Source organism: Opisthocomus hoazin, chromosome 11 (assembly GCF_030867145.1).
Source record: "Opisthocomus hoazin isolate bOpiHoa1 chromosome 11, bOpiHoa1.hap1, whole genome shotgun sequence".
Lineage (NCBI taxonomy): Eukaryota > Metazoa > Chordata > Aves > Opisthocomiformes > Opisthocomidae > Opisthocomus > Opisthocomus hoazin.
Genome location: NC_134424.1, coordinates 16,790,188 through 16,805,499, shown reverse-complemented (window position 1 = coordinate 16,805,499; position 15,312 = coordinate 16,790,188). Strand labels below are relative to the sequence as shown.

Here is a 15,312-nt window from a genome sequence, read left to right as displayed (position 1 = left end):
GAGTCCCGCTCCCCCGGGGGTCCCTCTCCCGCAGGTGTCCCACTCCCCGGGGGTCCCTCTTCCCCGGGGCTCCCACTCCCCCGGGAGCCCCCCTCCCCCGGGGTCCCGCTCCCCCGGTCCGGCCGCCCTCGGCCGCGCTCCCGCGGGACCGATACCTGCGTGGGAGCGCAGCGCCCCCTGGCGGCCGCCGAGCCCTGCGCCGGCGCGCGCGTGTCCCCGCGTCCCCGCGCCTGTGTCCCGGCCGGCGTCCGTGAGTCCGCGTCTGGCTGTCCCCGGGGGTGCCTGCGTGTCCGTGCTGTCCCCGTGTACGTCTGTGCATCCGTGTGCAGGTGTCCGCGTGCCCGCGCTGCCCCGCTGCGCATCCACATGCGCCGACGCTGTGCACGCGTGTCCACATGTCCCTGCTGTCCCCACGTGCGTCCGTGCATCCGCCTGTCCACGCTGCCAGGGGGATGCCAGCTCCTCGCCCGCCCCAGTGACGCCCGACACCTGGGCACGTTCACATCTTTATTCTCGCGGCCAGAGGCTTCGCCGGCCTCCGCGCCAGCACAGACATCGTCCCCACGGATAATTTAACAGCGTCGCCCGCCGGCACAGAGCAGGGGTGGCCGCGGGGCAGGCGGGCTGGGGACGGGGACGCCAGCAGCCCTGGGGTGATCGCGAGGGTCTGCAGCGGTGCCCCCTCCACCCCACATAGATATGTACACGATACAGAGCTACCCAGAGCAACACAACACATTAAAAAAGATCTACTCTTATATACAGTATTTATAAAAAGCACCCCAGCCTCCGCCACCCCGGTAAAAAAATGCGTCTCTTCTGTACCCCGCCGCAGGACAGGCCCCCGCCGGGCTGCTCCCCCCGCTGGGAAGGGAGGCGGGGGGGGCAGAGCCGCTCTCCGGGTTTTGGCATGGCACCGGGCGTCCCGGCAGCGTGGGGGGGTGGGAGGGTGAGCGGGAGAGGGCTGCGGGGGCCTGGGTGCTGGCCCTGGGTGCGAAGCGAGCAGGACCGTCTTGGCTCGTGGGGGTGCCCATCACCCTGGCGTCTGGGCATGCGGCCGGCAGGTGACTGCAGAGCCCCACGCTGGCCCCCAGCGAGCGCTGCCCCCAGCCCCCCAGCCCCCCGCCCCCCACCCGCGCCCCTCGGGGGTCCGGGCCCCGGGCAGCCGAGCCGCAGCAGGGGCAGGATGCCAGCAGGCGCTGAGCCCGGGGGGGCACGCCGCCACCCCAAAGCGATGCAGCCGGTCCCCAAGCACGGCCTGGGGTCACCGGGGTCCTGCCCACGGGCACCGGGAGCCAACCCGCAGCAGGCTCCAGAGCAGCGGGCTGGGTACTGCCAGCCCTCGCCCGCAGAGCGATGCTGGGGCAGCAGGCTGGCGTCTCGCCGGGGACCAGGGGACAGCAGGGAAAGGGGGCGGGTGGCTTGGGTACAGGCGCTGCCAGGGGTCCGACCACCACGCCGGACCCCATCCCCTGCAGACACTGTCCATCAGGGCTCTCGACGCTGCCTGGGGGGGCCAGGAAAGTGCCCCGGCCCTCAGCCCCTGCGGTGGGCAGTGCCCCATGCCCCTGGCAGTGCCCGCTGCTGGCGGCTCTGGGTGGGCAGAGACGAGCTCCAGCTGACAGCCAGCTCCCGGTGAGGTAGGGCAGTATTATTCTCCCCATTTTACAGATGGGGAAACTGAGGCGCGGAGCAGGGAGGGTACCTGCTGGAGCGGGGAGGCGGGGGGCACAGCACCTGCCCCAGGCTGGCTGCCCCGTCCCGGGGAACAGGTCAGGGGGCCCCTGTGCCTGCCATGGCTCATGCCCCCCCCCCCCACCACCGCAGGTGATGGGCAGCGACAGCGGAGGGTCCCCGAGGAGGCCCGGCGGGGCCGTGGCACGGGGGCTGAGCCCCGGGCCGGCTTTCCCTGGGGCACCGGTGGGTGGGGAGGAGGTTGGCGTGGGCACCCGGTGCCAGCTAGTGGCTGCCGCCGCTCTTCGCCCCCGCCGTGGCCCAGTCGATGATGATGAAGCTCAAGCTCATGATCATGAAGAGCACCCCGAGGAGGGCGAAGCAGGCAGCCTGCAGGGACAGGGCAGGGGGTCGGGGACAGTCAGGGTGACAGGGTCTCCAGTGCAGCACTGGGACCCCCATCCCTGTCCCCTCCATGTCCCCCCCTCCCCATGCTTACCAAGATTTTGGGGGTGGAGCGCAGGGGCTCCTTGTCCTTGGGCATGATGCGGATGTAGAAGATGGCGGGGAAGATGAAGATGAGGCAGGGAGCAGAGGTGGCACCTGGAGCAGACAGGGACAGGGTGGGTGGAAGCCCCCGCCCGCGGCTCAGCCCTGCCAGCCCCGCTGCCAGCCCAGGTCCTGTTCCCCCCCCTGCACCACCCCCAGCCCTGACAAAGCCTTCCAGGAACCCGAGCACGCCATGTGCTGGCACTGTCCCCATGACACCCCCCCCGCCGCAGCCAGGGCCTTGGCACCGAGCCGGGCACCGAGCGGGGGGAGCCCAGCGTGGGGGATCAAGGGAAATGCCCAGGGGAAGAGCAAGCAGCCGGCACCGCACCGCGGGACCCAGCCCGCCGGGACAGGGACAGGGCTGGGGACGCCCCACACGGTACCTGGCCCTGGCACGGTGAGAAGGGGAAACTGAGGCACGGGGGGGTCAGGCAAAGCAACACCCAGCGCCCGAGGGGGGACAGGAGCGGGGTGCTGCCACGCACCAATCATGCCAAAGATGCCAAGGATGGAGGGGGCAAAGATGACCAAGAGGTTGATGAAGGTCAGCAGGACCACAGCGATGGTGACGTGGCGGATCCAGCTGAAGTCCTTCCCTTGGAACAGCATCTGCTGGATGGCCCGGCGCACCTGGGGACAGGGACAGGGTGTCACAGTCCATCCTTGGAGCCAGGGCTCATCCCAGCCCCTGTCCCCGCAGTCCTGCCAGTCCCCATCACCTCTTCCCCTGCCCTGCCCCTGACACCCAGACGGTCCCTGTCCCCAACCCCTGCAGCCCCACCGTTCCCTGCCACCCTGTCCCGGTGCCTCAGCCCCATCACTGCCTCAGTTTCCCCTCTCAAAGCCTGGTGCCAAAGCCCTGTGGCGGTGCCGCTTGGCATCCCCACAAAGCCACTGACCGGGAAGAGGACGATGGGGACGGTGAGGGTGACAGCCGTCAGCACGGCCACCCGCACGCACAGGATGAGCACATCGAAGGGGTCCACCTTGTTGTACGTGTGCAGCAGCTCCGACTCCACGCGGCCTGTGGGCACCGGTGGGGAGACGCTGGGTCAGCCCCGGCACCGCCCCGGTGCCAGCATGCCGGCGGGGCCCCGGGCCCCCTCCCAGCGGGCTCACCGTAGAACGTGAGGTAGCCAAAGAGGGCAGCCAAGAAGTACATGATGTACATGACCGTGATGGAGATGTTGGAGACGCACTGCATCTTCTTCTTGGAGGGGCTGCAGTAGACGGTGGGCTCAGCATGGCCCCCGCAGCCCAGACCAGCCCAGGTGCACAGGGGCTCTGCGGCGAGGGGCAGCGTCCCCCTCCTGAGCTGCGTGGCAGGTTGGATCACCCACCACCGACCAGCCAACCGCCCACCCTGGGTCATGACACCCACCTCCCAGGGGTGATACCACCCACCCCGGGTCACATCACCGCTCTCCCAGGGGTGATACCACCCACCACCACCCACCCACTCCAGGCTGTATTGCCCACCTCCCGGGACTGATGCCACCCATCCCAGGTCCTGTCACCCACAACCCACCCAGGGTCGTATCACCCACTGTATCCCCTCACATCCCCAGGGCACCCGGCACGGGTCCCACACCCGGAGGGCGCTGCGTTTGGGTGGGTGCCAGAAAAAGCCCCCCCACCCCTCCCCGTGGGTGCCCCCACCCAGGACTCACTTCTTCAGCTCAGTGTAGATGGGCAGGACCTCGGGGTGGCAGACAAAGGCGAAGGCCATGATGGGGATGGTGTACGCCGTCTGCGCGAGAGGAGGGCGGCTGAGCGCCGGGGGCCAAGCCAGCGGGTGCCACCAGCACCGGGACCACCCGCCTCCATGGGGTGCACGGGGTTGGGGCTCACCCAGAGCCCCGGGGGTGCATCCCGGGCCCCTACCTGGGAGTTCAGGGTGAAGAAGCTGGGGGTGCAGGTGCCCTGCTCAGGGGCCTGGAGGACGGTGTAGCCATTCTGGTAGTCGCTGGTGCTGACAGGGGTGGCATTGAGGCTGCCCGTGAGGTTCCCCTCCTGCTCGGGGAGTGGGCAGGGGATCTGGAACTTCTTATAGATGACCTGGGATGAGTGGGACATGGGGACGTTGGCACCCGGTGCCACCACCACCCAGCACCGGCTGCCCAAGCCAGTACCACACCCAGCGGAGGGTGACCACATTGGGTCCCCTCTATTTAGGGTGTCAGGACCCTTTGCCCTGCGGCGATGCCGTTCCCCCGGCCTGCGAGCGTGGGGAGCGGGGCAGAGCGGGGCAGCGGCACGTGGAGGGGCCACGCATGTGGTGTCCGCCCCCCGGCACCCTCTCCCTTCCCCTCTCCCCGGCGTTCGGCTCCTTCAGCCGAAAATAACCCAGCAGCGTGACAGCACCGCCACGGCGTCTCCGCAGCCCGGAGCGCCCACCGTCCCCGCTGTCCCCTCCGTCCCCGCAGCACGCAGCCCGGCACGAGAGCCACGCGCCGCAGCGGAAGGGACGCTCGGCATCCCCCGCCACTGGCACTGCCGGCGGGTGCTCACCGAGATGAGGAAGAAGACCATACAGCTGAGGGAGAAGCCACTGGCGTAGCCAAGGTAGCCTGGGGAAGGAAGAGAGCAGCCGGTGGGCGCTGGCTGGGTGCCCCCTCCTCACCCACCACCCCCAGGCTGGCACCGACCCCGGTGCTGTGTGCAGTGTCCCCCCGTCTTACCCAGCTGCTTCATGAGGGCCAGGGGCAGGATAACGGTGATGGAAACCAGGATCACCAGGTAGTTCCCGTTCATGTACCATTCCCTGGAAGCAGAGGGTCTGCTCACCGCCCCGCTCTGCCGGGGCACGGGAGGGACAGGCAGCCAACACGGGGGGGCTGTCTGCCACCCGTGGGGACACCAGAGCTGGCTGGCAGCCTCAGGGATGCCGGAGCTGCTGTCCCTGGACCCCTGAGCTGGCATCCCCTGGGACACTGGCATTCCCCGAGGGTGACATCCCTGCTGTGCTAGCATCCCTGGGGACCCCCAAGATGGCATCCCTGGAGACCCCTGAGGCCAGCGTCCCTGGAGGCCCTTGAGCTGGGGTCCTGCCTACCCCCACAGTGGTGCACCCCAAGTGCTAGAGCTGCTGTGGGCACGCTGAGAGCTGCTGTCCTCGGCACGTGTTTATGGGCAGCCCAGCAGCGGGAGGACACAGGGACAAGGGTTCCAGCATCTGCAAGGGGACTCAGCCAGGTCCTCAGCGCCCCAGGCAGATGGAGCTGACCCCGGTCACCTGCGGGGCAGGACCCCCGCCCAGCCCCGGTCCCACGTGCGGTCGAGCACCCCACAGCAGCTGGGATGCCCAGTCCTGGGCTGGTGGAGGTCCCAGCGGCAGCTCTGCCCAGCTCTCACCCTCCACGTCGCTGGGTGGGGACGTGGGTATGGCGTGGGGGTTACCCATTCCCAACCAGAGCTCCCATCCCACCCCCGCAGCCCTGGGCTCTGCTCAAGGAGGAAAGCCTGATCCCAAGGGGACATGAGGAGCAGGGATTGGAAGTTCAGCCCAGTTTAATCCCACCCGGGGGCTTATTCAGCACTGACGGTTATCAAAAATAGTAGTGGCTTAATGGCACTAAATCCCTGCCACGGGCTGCACAGCTGGAGCCGAAGCCCCCGCGCCTGGCCGGGGAAGGCACGCAGGCAGCGCGGGCAGGAGGCACTCACGTGGTCTTCTCCTCCAGGTTGAGGAAGGTCTGGATGACGAGAGGCACTTCGGATTTGACGATGTACAGGTAGCTGGACATGGCTGCGGGGCAGAGCGAGGTCACGCTGTGCCAGTGTGCTCTGGTCCTGTGTCTGCCCCCCAGCCCCGCCAGGTCCTCCCCCCCCCAGCCCCTGTCCTCACCTCCGATGTTCTGCAGCGTGATGGCGACGGCCGCAGCCAGCTTCCCCGGCGTGCCGAAGGCTCGGAAGCCCAGCTGCTCGTAGGCGCGGATGCCTGCGGGACGGGGAGCGGTGGCGGGGTGAGGCTCGGGTGGGGACACCCCGGCACAGCCGCACCGGGGACCCGGTACTTACCCACGATGCCGGAGGACTTGAGCAGCAGGTGGATGGAGTAGCTGGAGAGCAGGGCCACCGCCGTCAGGAGGAAGCTGCGGGAGGACAGCGCTGTCACCAGCAGGTCACAGCACCGGGCTCGGACACAGCCATGGGGCAAACCCTGTGCAGTCCTCACCCGGACCCCCCAACCCGAGCCCCCCGGGCACGCGGCGCTCACAGGAAGAGGATGATGCCGGTGTTGGCCATGGCGTAGGCCAGCCCCAGGATGCCGCTGCCCATGATGGCGTTGCTCAGGTTGAAGACGGACATCCCGAAAGACGTCTTCCCTTCGAACTGCGCACACGAGACACGACGGGGAGGGGATGCACCAGTCACAACGGGAGCTGCCCCCATCCCACCACCACCGCGGTGCCCACGCTGACACTCACGTCGGTGAAGTGCATCTGCTTCTTCTCGGCGCCGTGGGGCAGGAACTCCTCCATCTCTGCCGCACCGGACTGGTTCTCCTCAAACCTGGCCGCCGGAGGGAGGGGGGTGAGGCCAAAGCAGAGCCGGGGTCCACCACACCTCACCGTGCCCAGGCAGCGCCGGCTGGCATCGCCCGGGCAGGGAGCAGCTGGGCCAAAGCCCCCAGCACCCGGCTCGTCCCGGGGTCCTTACCTGTCACCCGCCAGCGAGGGGACCGTGGAGGCGGTGAGCGCAGCCGTGTGCTTCCCGTTGGGCACCAGCTCCACCATCTCGGCCTGGAGGGGCACGTCCGTGGTGTCCATGGCGGCGAGCTCACTGTGGGCTCTCCTTGGGCTCTGCAAGAGGGGGGCAACGTGCGTCTGGCTCTGTGCAGGATGTCCTGCAGGTCCCACACCTGCTGGAGATGCCAGAGTCGGGCTCGGCACCAATGCCGGTGGCACCGCAGGGCCAGGCACCCAGGGGTGACGAGGATGCCCGGCCGGGCATCACCGCGACTGGACTTCTCCCGTCTCCCTGCTCGCCCCAGCTCCGACAGCCCCGCGAGGGTCCCCAGGGGACCCTGTCCCCTCGCCTGACCAGCCTTCCCACAGCCCACCCCGCGGGGCCGCCCCGCTCCCCTCCGCACACGGTGCCAGCCCAGCCCCGGAGCCTCCGTCCGCAACACCTTCCCACCTGCGTGCCCCTGCCCGCAGCTCTCAGCTCAGTGCCTCAGTTTCCCCTCCTGAAGACAGGAGCCGACAGGCGCATGGGGCCGTTTCGGAGGGCAGCTGGGGACGGGGCGGGGAGGTCGGGGACCCCCCAGCCACCACCGTTACATAAAGCCTGTGGCGCTGCCCGGCGTGAAGGGCTCGCCTGCATCCCACCGCCCAGGGCTGGCACTGCCGGGGTGCCAAGGCAGGGGGCTCAGGGGCACGTCAGGACCGGACAAACGGAGCAGGAAAGAGTGCGGGGCCGGGAGACAGCTCCTTGGCAGGGGAAGGCGGCCGGGCTGCCGAGCGCGGGACGCCTTGGCACGCCGCACAAAGCTGCCTCTGTGCGAGCCTCGGCCCTCCCCGCCCCGCTGGGAAGCGGCACAGGGTGGCTTTCTGGGGCAGGCTGGCAGCCGGGGCAGGGTCCCCCGCCACCCCCCGCTGCCCTGGGGGGCTGGGGTCTTCCCTGGCCAGCTGAGGGTCCCCACCTCAGGGCTGCGGGATGATGCCACCCAGCCCGAGGAGAGGGCTAGCCGGGATGTGGCGCGGTCCCTGATGCCGAGACGATGCTGCTGTCCCGTCACCCCAGCGCCCGGGGTCCCCGTGGGGTGAGCTGGGGACACGCCAGCCTTTGTGCTCCCAGGGGATCGGTGGCCCCAGGGACCAGGCGAGTCTTCCCATGGCACTGCCAGCGCAGGGAGTCACCAGGGACAGCAGCCCCCCAGCATGCAGGGGAAGGATGCCATGGTGGGGTGTGGGCGGCAGCACCGCCGGGCTCCTGAGCCGCGGCCCTGCCTGTCCCAGGGAGACCTGGCAGGGTCACCCCCAGCCATGCGCTGGCTATCGGCAGTGCCTGGGGCACCGAGCCCCTAAGGCTGGCCTGGGATGGGGGGCACACGGCTGGGGGCTGGGCCCCCCACATGCGGCACCCAGGCTGGTGGGTAAACTGAGGCAGGGCACAGGCCAGCGTGGACCCGAGCAGGGAGGCTCAGCCTTGCGGGGGAAGAGAGCGAAGCTCGGGCTGGGCGCTGGGTGATGATTTATCCCCTCCTCTAGGCCTCCTCTTGGGCCAGATCCAGGCACAAACAAGGCTGCCAGCACGTCCAAACGCCACCGTTAACTCTGCGCCTTCCCACCGCTGCGGGCGGGCATCGACGAACCAACCGCTCCCGGTGCCGGGCTCGAGGGGGGCTGCCAGCTCCGGGGTGCTCCATCACCCCCGGAGACCCCCAGCGCCGGCGGGCTGCCCGCAGGCAGGGCTCCGCTGCGTCCCACCGCCGGCAGCGGGCAGGAGCTGCCCCGCTCCCCCTGCCCGCTCCCCCGCGGGCGCCGGCGAGGCTGGGCGCTCTCCTCTGCAGCCCCTTTCTTCTCCCAGGTTATAATTACACCTCGCCGGGCGGCTCAGGAAATACCAGTTTCTTCCCCCAAGCGCCTCTCGGAATAGCAAGCGGCACGGCCGGGCTCATTCCGCATGCACCGGGCATCGCGTCGCCACCCAGACGCTTCCTCCCGCCGCGCAGCCCTGGCACAGCCCTGGCACAGCCCTGGCACAGCCCCGGCACCGCTCGCCGCCACCTCCCCAGCCAGCCCCGGCCTTTGCCCCTCGGCCAGGGTCTCCGGTGGCCATGGCCTGGGAACAGGGGGAGATGGAAGGGGAGGGAACGGGAGACGCTTCGATCGGGCAGAACATGCCCTGCCCGCCGCTGTTTGCCTTGCGATAAGGCTGGGCAGAACAGCAAATACATGGAGTGGTGGATGGCCCCGGGGGGGGTGGCGTGGGTCCCCCAGGGCTGGGGGTGTCGAGTTCACCCCCGTCCCTGTGTGCCCACCTCAGCTAGGGACCCCTCTGCTCCGGGCAAAGAGCATCTTCCCTGGGGATCTGCTCCCAAAGTGAGAGCCCCAGCCCACGGGGCTGCCGTGCCACCGCACGGACGGGATGATGCCACGCTGGGCAGCCCATGTGCCGCCCGGCACCGTCCCCCTCCTGACCGCTACCCAGCACCCGGTCACCCACCCTGAGGGTGCGGGCATGGCCACGCGCGTGGGCACAGAGCCCCCACGCTGCAGCACCCAGGGCCGTGTCCCTGGGGGTGTGGATCCAGCTGCACCGATTTCCCGGCGCGTGCCTCGCCACTGCCTGCCGGCTCCGGGTGACAAGGACGGCGACAGCCCCGCTGCACCGAGACCTCCCGCCTCTCCCTACCCAGCCTCGGCTCTCCCACAGCTGGGAGACATCGGGGACATCGTCCGCCCCACCAACCCCCCCGGTGCGGCCAGGCAGCCCGAGCCAGGCCCCAGTGATGTGCCGCAGCCCCCCCGCGGGGAACGCCGAGCCGTATGCGTGGGGCGGCACGTACCGTCCTCGCCGGCCACGTCTGCGCGCCGGGGGAGGCCACGTTTGGTCTCGCGTTCCACGTCCCGGCCAGCACAGATGCCTGCCCCCACCCTCGCCGGGACGGGGACGCGGGTGGGGGGAAGCAGGGCTCCCAAATCCCTGCCCTCCCCCGGCAGCAGCCAGCTCTTGGCTCACCCCGGCCCCCTGCCAGCCGTCCCCGGGGGGGGGATCTGGTCCTGGCAGGGGCTGCATCTCGCTGCCTGACACCTCGCTTTCACCCGGACTTTATTTAAAAGGTGGAAAATCCCAGCTGGGAGCAAGGCACAGGCGGGTGGGGGGTGGCCAGGGCAGGGGAGCTCTGTCGGCGGTGCGAGCGGAACATGCCGGATGCGGGGTCCATCACACCCAGCAGCACGGCAAGGAGGATGCGTATCGCCCCGGGAAAGCCTGGCCCTGGTGATACGCCGGTTCCCCTGGTCAAGCCTCGGCACAGCACAGTCCCCACCGGAGTGCGACATACCGGGGGTGGCAGCCGCTGCCTGCCAGCCCTGCCTGCACCACACAGTGCCACGACCCACTGCGTCCCCCTGACACCCGTCCCTGGGCACCCGCTGCTCTCACCCATGTGGGACGAAGGCACCGGGGCTCCCTGGCAGCGGGTGGGTGTTCCCCCAGGCCAGGGACCCCGCAGGGCAGAGACCCCCTCCCCATCTCCTCTCCCTCCACAGATGAATCCCAGCTAATCCGCCCCAGCTGGGGCCGCGGGACTATTCCGGGTGGTAATCCGGCTTTAGCACCAAGCCTGCCGCAGCTGCCGGCCTGCGTGCTCGCAGCCAGGTACTGTCACCGGTGTGTGCCGGGGGCCCGGCACCAAGGCCCCCCCATCCGTGCCCGCCTGCCCAGGCGGCCGTTCGGGTTTCACTGGAGCCAGGCACAGAGAGGTCTCATGTTCCCCAGGGCTGTGCTGGTGACAGAGCCCTCCCAGAGAGACAGGCAGCATGGGCAAGGAGGCAGGGATGCCAGCCATGCCCCCCCACTGCCATCAGACCCCAGCCTGGGGTTACCCCTGGCACTGCTGCCAGGCACAAGGTGACCCCCAGCCTGGGGTCCCTGGTCAGCCCCCAGGACCACTGCTGGGCACGGGGTGACCCCCAGCCTGGGGTCCTTGGTCAGCCTCCAGGACCGCTGCCAGGCACGGGGTGACCCCCAGCCTGGGGTCCCTGGTCAGCCCCCAGCACCGCCGTGGGCACAGGGGTGTGCGGGCAGAGCTGGGGCAATAGCCCGAACCTCGGGGGTCCTTGGGCATCACCTCCCCAGGGAGGCTGGACCCCAGCACAGCAGGCACAGGCAGTGGGGACCCCCACACATCTCCCTGTGCCCCTCCACAGAGAAACCCCCCCCGGGGCGGCCCTGGGAGCCCAGGCACCAGGAGCAGAGCCAGCCTGACCCCGTGGGAGCAGGGCCTGCCCTTCCCCCCCAGCACACGCAGACGTGGCTTTCCCCCTGACCTGCCTTCCTAAAATTAGCACCCCAAACCTGTTTTTAAACCCATGGCATTTCTCACACCCACCTCCCAGCCAAGCGAAGGCAGTGCCATTGTCCCACCTCCCCCGGCAGCGGTGAGCACCAAGAAAGGAAAATCCGGCAGCCCAGGGGCATGGCCAGGCACCCCACCTTTGGCGTGAGGGCTCTGGGGTGCAGCCCCACGTGCACCGGGACACCGGCAGCCACCGGGAGGGACAACTGGAGACAATCTGCCCAGTGCACGGCTGGAGAGCCCCCTCTGGGTAGCCCTAAACAGACCTGCTGGAGACCCTCATAAGACAGCTCCACTAGACAACCATGCCAGTCAGCCCCACTCGCGGTCCCAGCACGAGCTGGGCAGCATGGTCACCGCTCCTGGGCTCATCTAGCCCCGGAGCAACCTGGGGTTTCAGCCCCAAACACCGCACCACGGCTCAGCCTCAAGCCAGGCGATGCCCCTTCGTCCTGCCCCAGCAGCTCTGTGCCATGAGGAGAGCAGTGTCCACTCGGGGTCTTCCCTCGAAGAGCACAAGCGGCACCCGTGTCCTCGGGGACGGCTGTGCCCAAGCCTGGGGACGTGCCGCAGGCAGAGCATGCCGGTGGCAGGGCTGGCTTATGGCCACCAGCCCCAGCCCCTTCCCGCAGCGATGGACGTGCTGGGGTCTGGGACACACTGGGGAGAGGAAAGGCACCGCAGGGAAGGGGGTAGCAGAGCCAGACGTCACGGGGGGGCCATGGGGAGGGTTTTCCAGTGCTGGAGCCATGGTGCAGCTTGGCCACAGCAATCCCCTGCCAGCCGCCCACCCCAGGATTGGGGCCATGGGGGGAGTGTGGGGCCACGGTGCAGGTACCCGCCACCACCATCACGCCACGTCCTCCCGCATCCAAGCACCAGTACCGAGACGAGCTGGGAAGAGCAGTGGGGAAACTGAGGCCAGGCAAAGGAACCATGCCCAGCACCGGGACAGCCCAGGCTGCCGCTGACACAACCCAGCGTGGAAGGAAGGGGTTGAGCCCGTGTGGGACAAGATCAGGCAGCTGGCGGCATGGGGACAGGGATGGGGACAGGAAGGGCACAGCACGAGGCTGGTGGCACCCAGTGTGGCTCTGGGGGAGGCTGGATGAGACAGCGCATTGAGCCCAAAGCATCTCAGCCAGCTCTAGGCTCGATGTTGGGTTTTGCTTTAAACTTCAAGGCAACGCACCGCCTGTCAGGAGCTCAGGCCACCCGGGGAGGACGGCAGCACGCATGGTGGCACCGTGGGGATGGATGAGCAGGTAACACCTGAAAAAACCATGTTAGGTTTTCTCTCGGACCTCTGGAGACATGTTTCGCCTTCAAAGCGGGATGCTCTCCAGCAGTTCCCACTCTCTAAAACACACCCGGCCTTGGCGGGGTGACACTGAGGGGTCAATGGCGAAAAATCCAAGCTGTCACTCGCTGTGGCCGCACCGGGGACACCAGGAGGGACCAGCCTCAGCCATGGCCTCGTGTGCCCCACACCACCTCCACACCTCCAGCATAACAACCAGACCCAACCCGGGGCCACGACCTGCCTGCCGTCGGCCACCCCACCAGCCTGGCATCTACTCCCTGGTCTGGGGACAGCAGGACCACGCTGGCTGTTCCCCCGCCGACACAGGGGACCAGCCGGCCCCAGGCCTCCGTCAGTGGCCGGAGAGGCGTGCAGCAGCTGAGACCCACGCGGCGAGGAGGGCTGGGGGCACAGAGGGCTCGTCCCATCCCCGACCCACCTCTGTTTTCTCAAGGGCTGCGTTTCCGAAGGAGCCCGTGGGATCCCGCTCCTTCCCCCCGTCCCCAGGCGCCAAGGAAAACAGGCTCACTCGGTGCCTGTTTGTTTGCCGTGTGATTACAGCTGCAGCGCAGCCGGGTGCTGCGGGGCCCTCTGCGCCTCGGCCAGGCGTCCCCACGGTGCCGGCACCCCCCCCACGCCGTCCCCCGGCCAGCCGGGGTGCCCCCGCTGCCCCCCAGCACCCCTGGCCACCGGAGCCAGGGCACGCCAGCGTGCGGTCTCCTGGCACAGGGCAGCATCCCGCGGCATGGAGGGCTTTCTCTGGGCTGCCCCCCACCAAGCCGGGGGGCGAACGCGTGCTGCTGCCCAGCAGCAGGGACCGGGCAGGTCTAACGGCTCAGCTTGGGACGGATCCAAAAGCCAGTGGAAAATTTCCCGTCTCCCCCGCGGTGGCTCAGTGCAGCCAGCCGGGGCTCAGCCCCACGCCGGAGCTCTGCCTCCCCTCCTTACCACCGGCCGGGGGCTTGCCGAGCCCCCCGGCTCTCCTGTGCCACCGCAGAGCCCAGGGCATCTGCCGTGCCTCAGTTTCCCCTCGGGAAGGCCTCTCTCCGGCAGGACGTTTGCGAGCTGCCCCGGGCAGAGCAGGCCACGGTACCGGCTGGCGTGGGACACGCGTGGCCGGTGGGAACGCAATGTGCCGTCTGCCTTTCCACGCCGCCGTCCCGGCCAGCCAGGCTCTATAAATACCCCAGCCTGGAGAAGCACCGCACGCACGGCCAAACCGAGCTCGGCAGCGCCCGCGGCAGCCGGCATCGCTCTCCCCAGCCATGCCCCCCAACCGCTCCTCGCCCTGACACCCCGACACCCGATCCCAGCCGCCACCGCTTCCAGCCTGCAGAAACAGATGTTGTTCCCACGGGCGATTAAAAATTAAAGCAGAAAAAAAGGGAAAGAAAAAGGGGGTTTGGGGGTCAGCATCACAACTCTCGGCAGAGCAGGCGGCGATGCCGAACCCCCCCAGCAGACCGCCGCGGGCAGGAGCTCTGCCCGGGTGGCAAGGCGGCGAGGCAGGGCTCTGCCTCCCCGCTGCCCTCGCAGGATTTGTTACCCCCCCGTGGGGGGGTTGCAGCGGCTGGAGGGGGAAGCGGCAGGGGAGAAAAGCAAAGCGAACAGCCCCGGGGTGCTGCCACCTGCCCGGGGCTGCCCGAGCCCGGAGCCTTCCCCCGGGGCGAGTTGTCCGGCGCTGGGAGGAGGAAGAGGAGGAGGAGGAGGAGGAGAGCAGGCGATTGCGGGGAGCGCCGGGCTGCGGGAGGAGAGCGGGGCCGGGCGGGGGGCGAAAGGAGATGGGGGGGAGGGGGTAGCATGGGCTAGAGAGGGGACTGGGGGGGGTGCGAGGGGTCCAAACGCCCGGCAGCCTTCAGCCACGGAGTTCCCCAAAGAAGAAGGCGGAAAGCACGGGGGTGCGCGCAACTGGGGAGACTGGGAGGGGCTGGGGGTACTGACCTGGCCCCCTGTCCGGCGGTGCCTCTGCTGCGGGCTGGGGCGAGCAGCCCCCGGTGGCCAGCCCCGCCGTGCCGCGGATTACGGACTGCCCTGCCGCCGTAATCCCGGCGGAGCCGGAGATTAAACCGGAGCCGGGCCCGCCCCCAGCGCTCCGGCTCCCAATCTCCGCGCCGCCGGGGCAGCGCTGGGGGCAGCGCCGGGGAGGGACCGGCGGGGGGGGGGGAGCCCCCGGCCCCGCCTCGCCCGCCGCCCCCCCGGCCACCGCCGGCTCGGGGGCACGGCCACCCCCCGGGCACCACCCCCACCCACCGGGCATGGACACCCACCGGGAGTTACCACCCCACCGGGAATCACCCCCCCACCGGGCATGGACCCCCACCGGGCCCCCCGACCCAGAGCACCAGGGGCTGCTGCCGGAGGCCAGCGGCCGGCACTCGGAGCGCCGGGGCTGTCACGCTCGCTCCAGCCGTGTAACCTGCAGGGCTATCCAGCAGGCATCGAGCGCGGGCGTTGGGTTTCGTCCCCTCTTACCGAGGGGCAGGGTCACTCGGCAGCCGGGGAAGGCCGTCCCCAGCTCCCCCCGCAGCCAGCTTCTCCCCCCAGCCCGGGAAATGCAAGCCGCCCCCATGCTGAACCATGTGAAACCTGCTTGGGGGTGTCCGCTGCGCCCGCAGTGACCGCCCTGGCACCTCCCAACACCGGGAGCAAACAATCCGGGTGGGACCACCGCAATGCGGCTCAGAGGCAGGGGGACACACCGGTCCCCTCCCCTGGTCTCCATCAAACTTCCCTGCTTGAGCTGAAACACCTC

At 69.4% G+C, this 15,312-nt stretch overlaps 1 protein-coding gene across 1 annotated transcript; it reads right to left on the bottom strand.

The window, feature by feature from the left end:
- Positions 1–494: 494 nt before the first annotated feature.
- Positions 495–14,621, bottom strand: SLC38A3 (solute carrier family 38 member 3). Its single transcript, XM_075432668.1, has 16 exons — positions 14,502–14,621; positions 6,889–7,031; positions 6,657–6,741; positions 6,446–6,561; positions 6,247–6,320; positions 6,074–6,166; positions 5,893–5,974; positions 4,908–4,990; positions 4,738–4,796; positions 4,111–4,284; positions 3,897–3,976; positions 3,346–3,446; positions 3,126–3,250; positions 2,712–2,856; positions 2,174–2,277; positions 495–2,064 (listed from the first exon to the last, which is right to left on the bottom strand). The coding sequence occupies exons 2-16, from the start codon at positions 6,996–6,998 to the stop codon at positions 1,960–1,962; spliced, it is 1,536 nt and encodes a 511-aa protein (XP_075288783.1). The 5' UTR covers positions 6,999–7,031; positions 14,502–14,621; the 3' UTR covers positions 495–1,959.
- Between the last annotated feature and the right edge of the window lie 691 nt (positions 14,622–15,312).

What these genes read in the sequence shown, in the direction of transcription:
- SLC38A3 (XM_075432668.1), bottom strand. Translation starts at nt 6,998, where the DNA reads ATGGACACCACGGACGTGCCCCTCCAGGCCGAGATGGTGGAGCTGGTG. An exon ending in TCTTCACCCTGAACTCCCAG is followed by an intron (nt 3,977 to 4,110) that starts GTAGGGGCCCGG and finishes CCTCTCGCGCAG; the next exon opens with ACGGCGTACACCATCCCCAT. An exon ending in TGGCTACCTCACGTTCTACG is followed by an intron (nt 3,251 to 3,345) that starts GTGAGCCCGCTG and finishes CGGTGCCCACAG; the next exon opens with GCCGCGTGGAGTCGGAGCTG.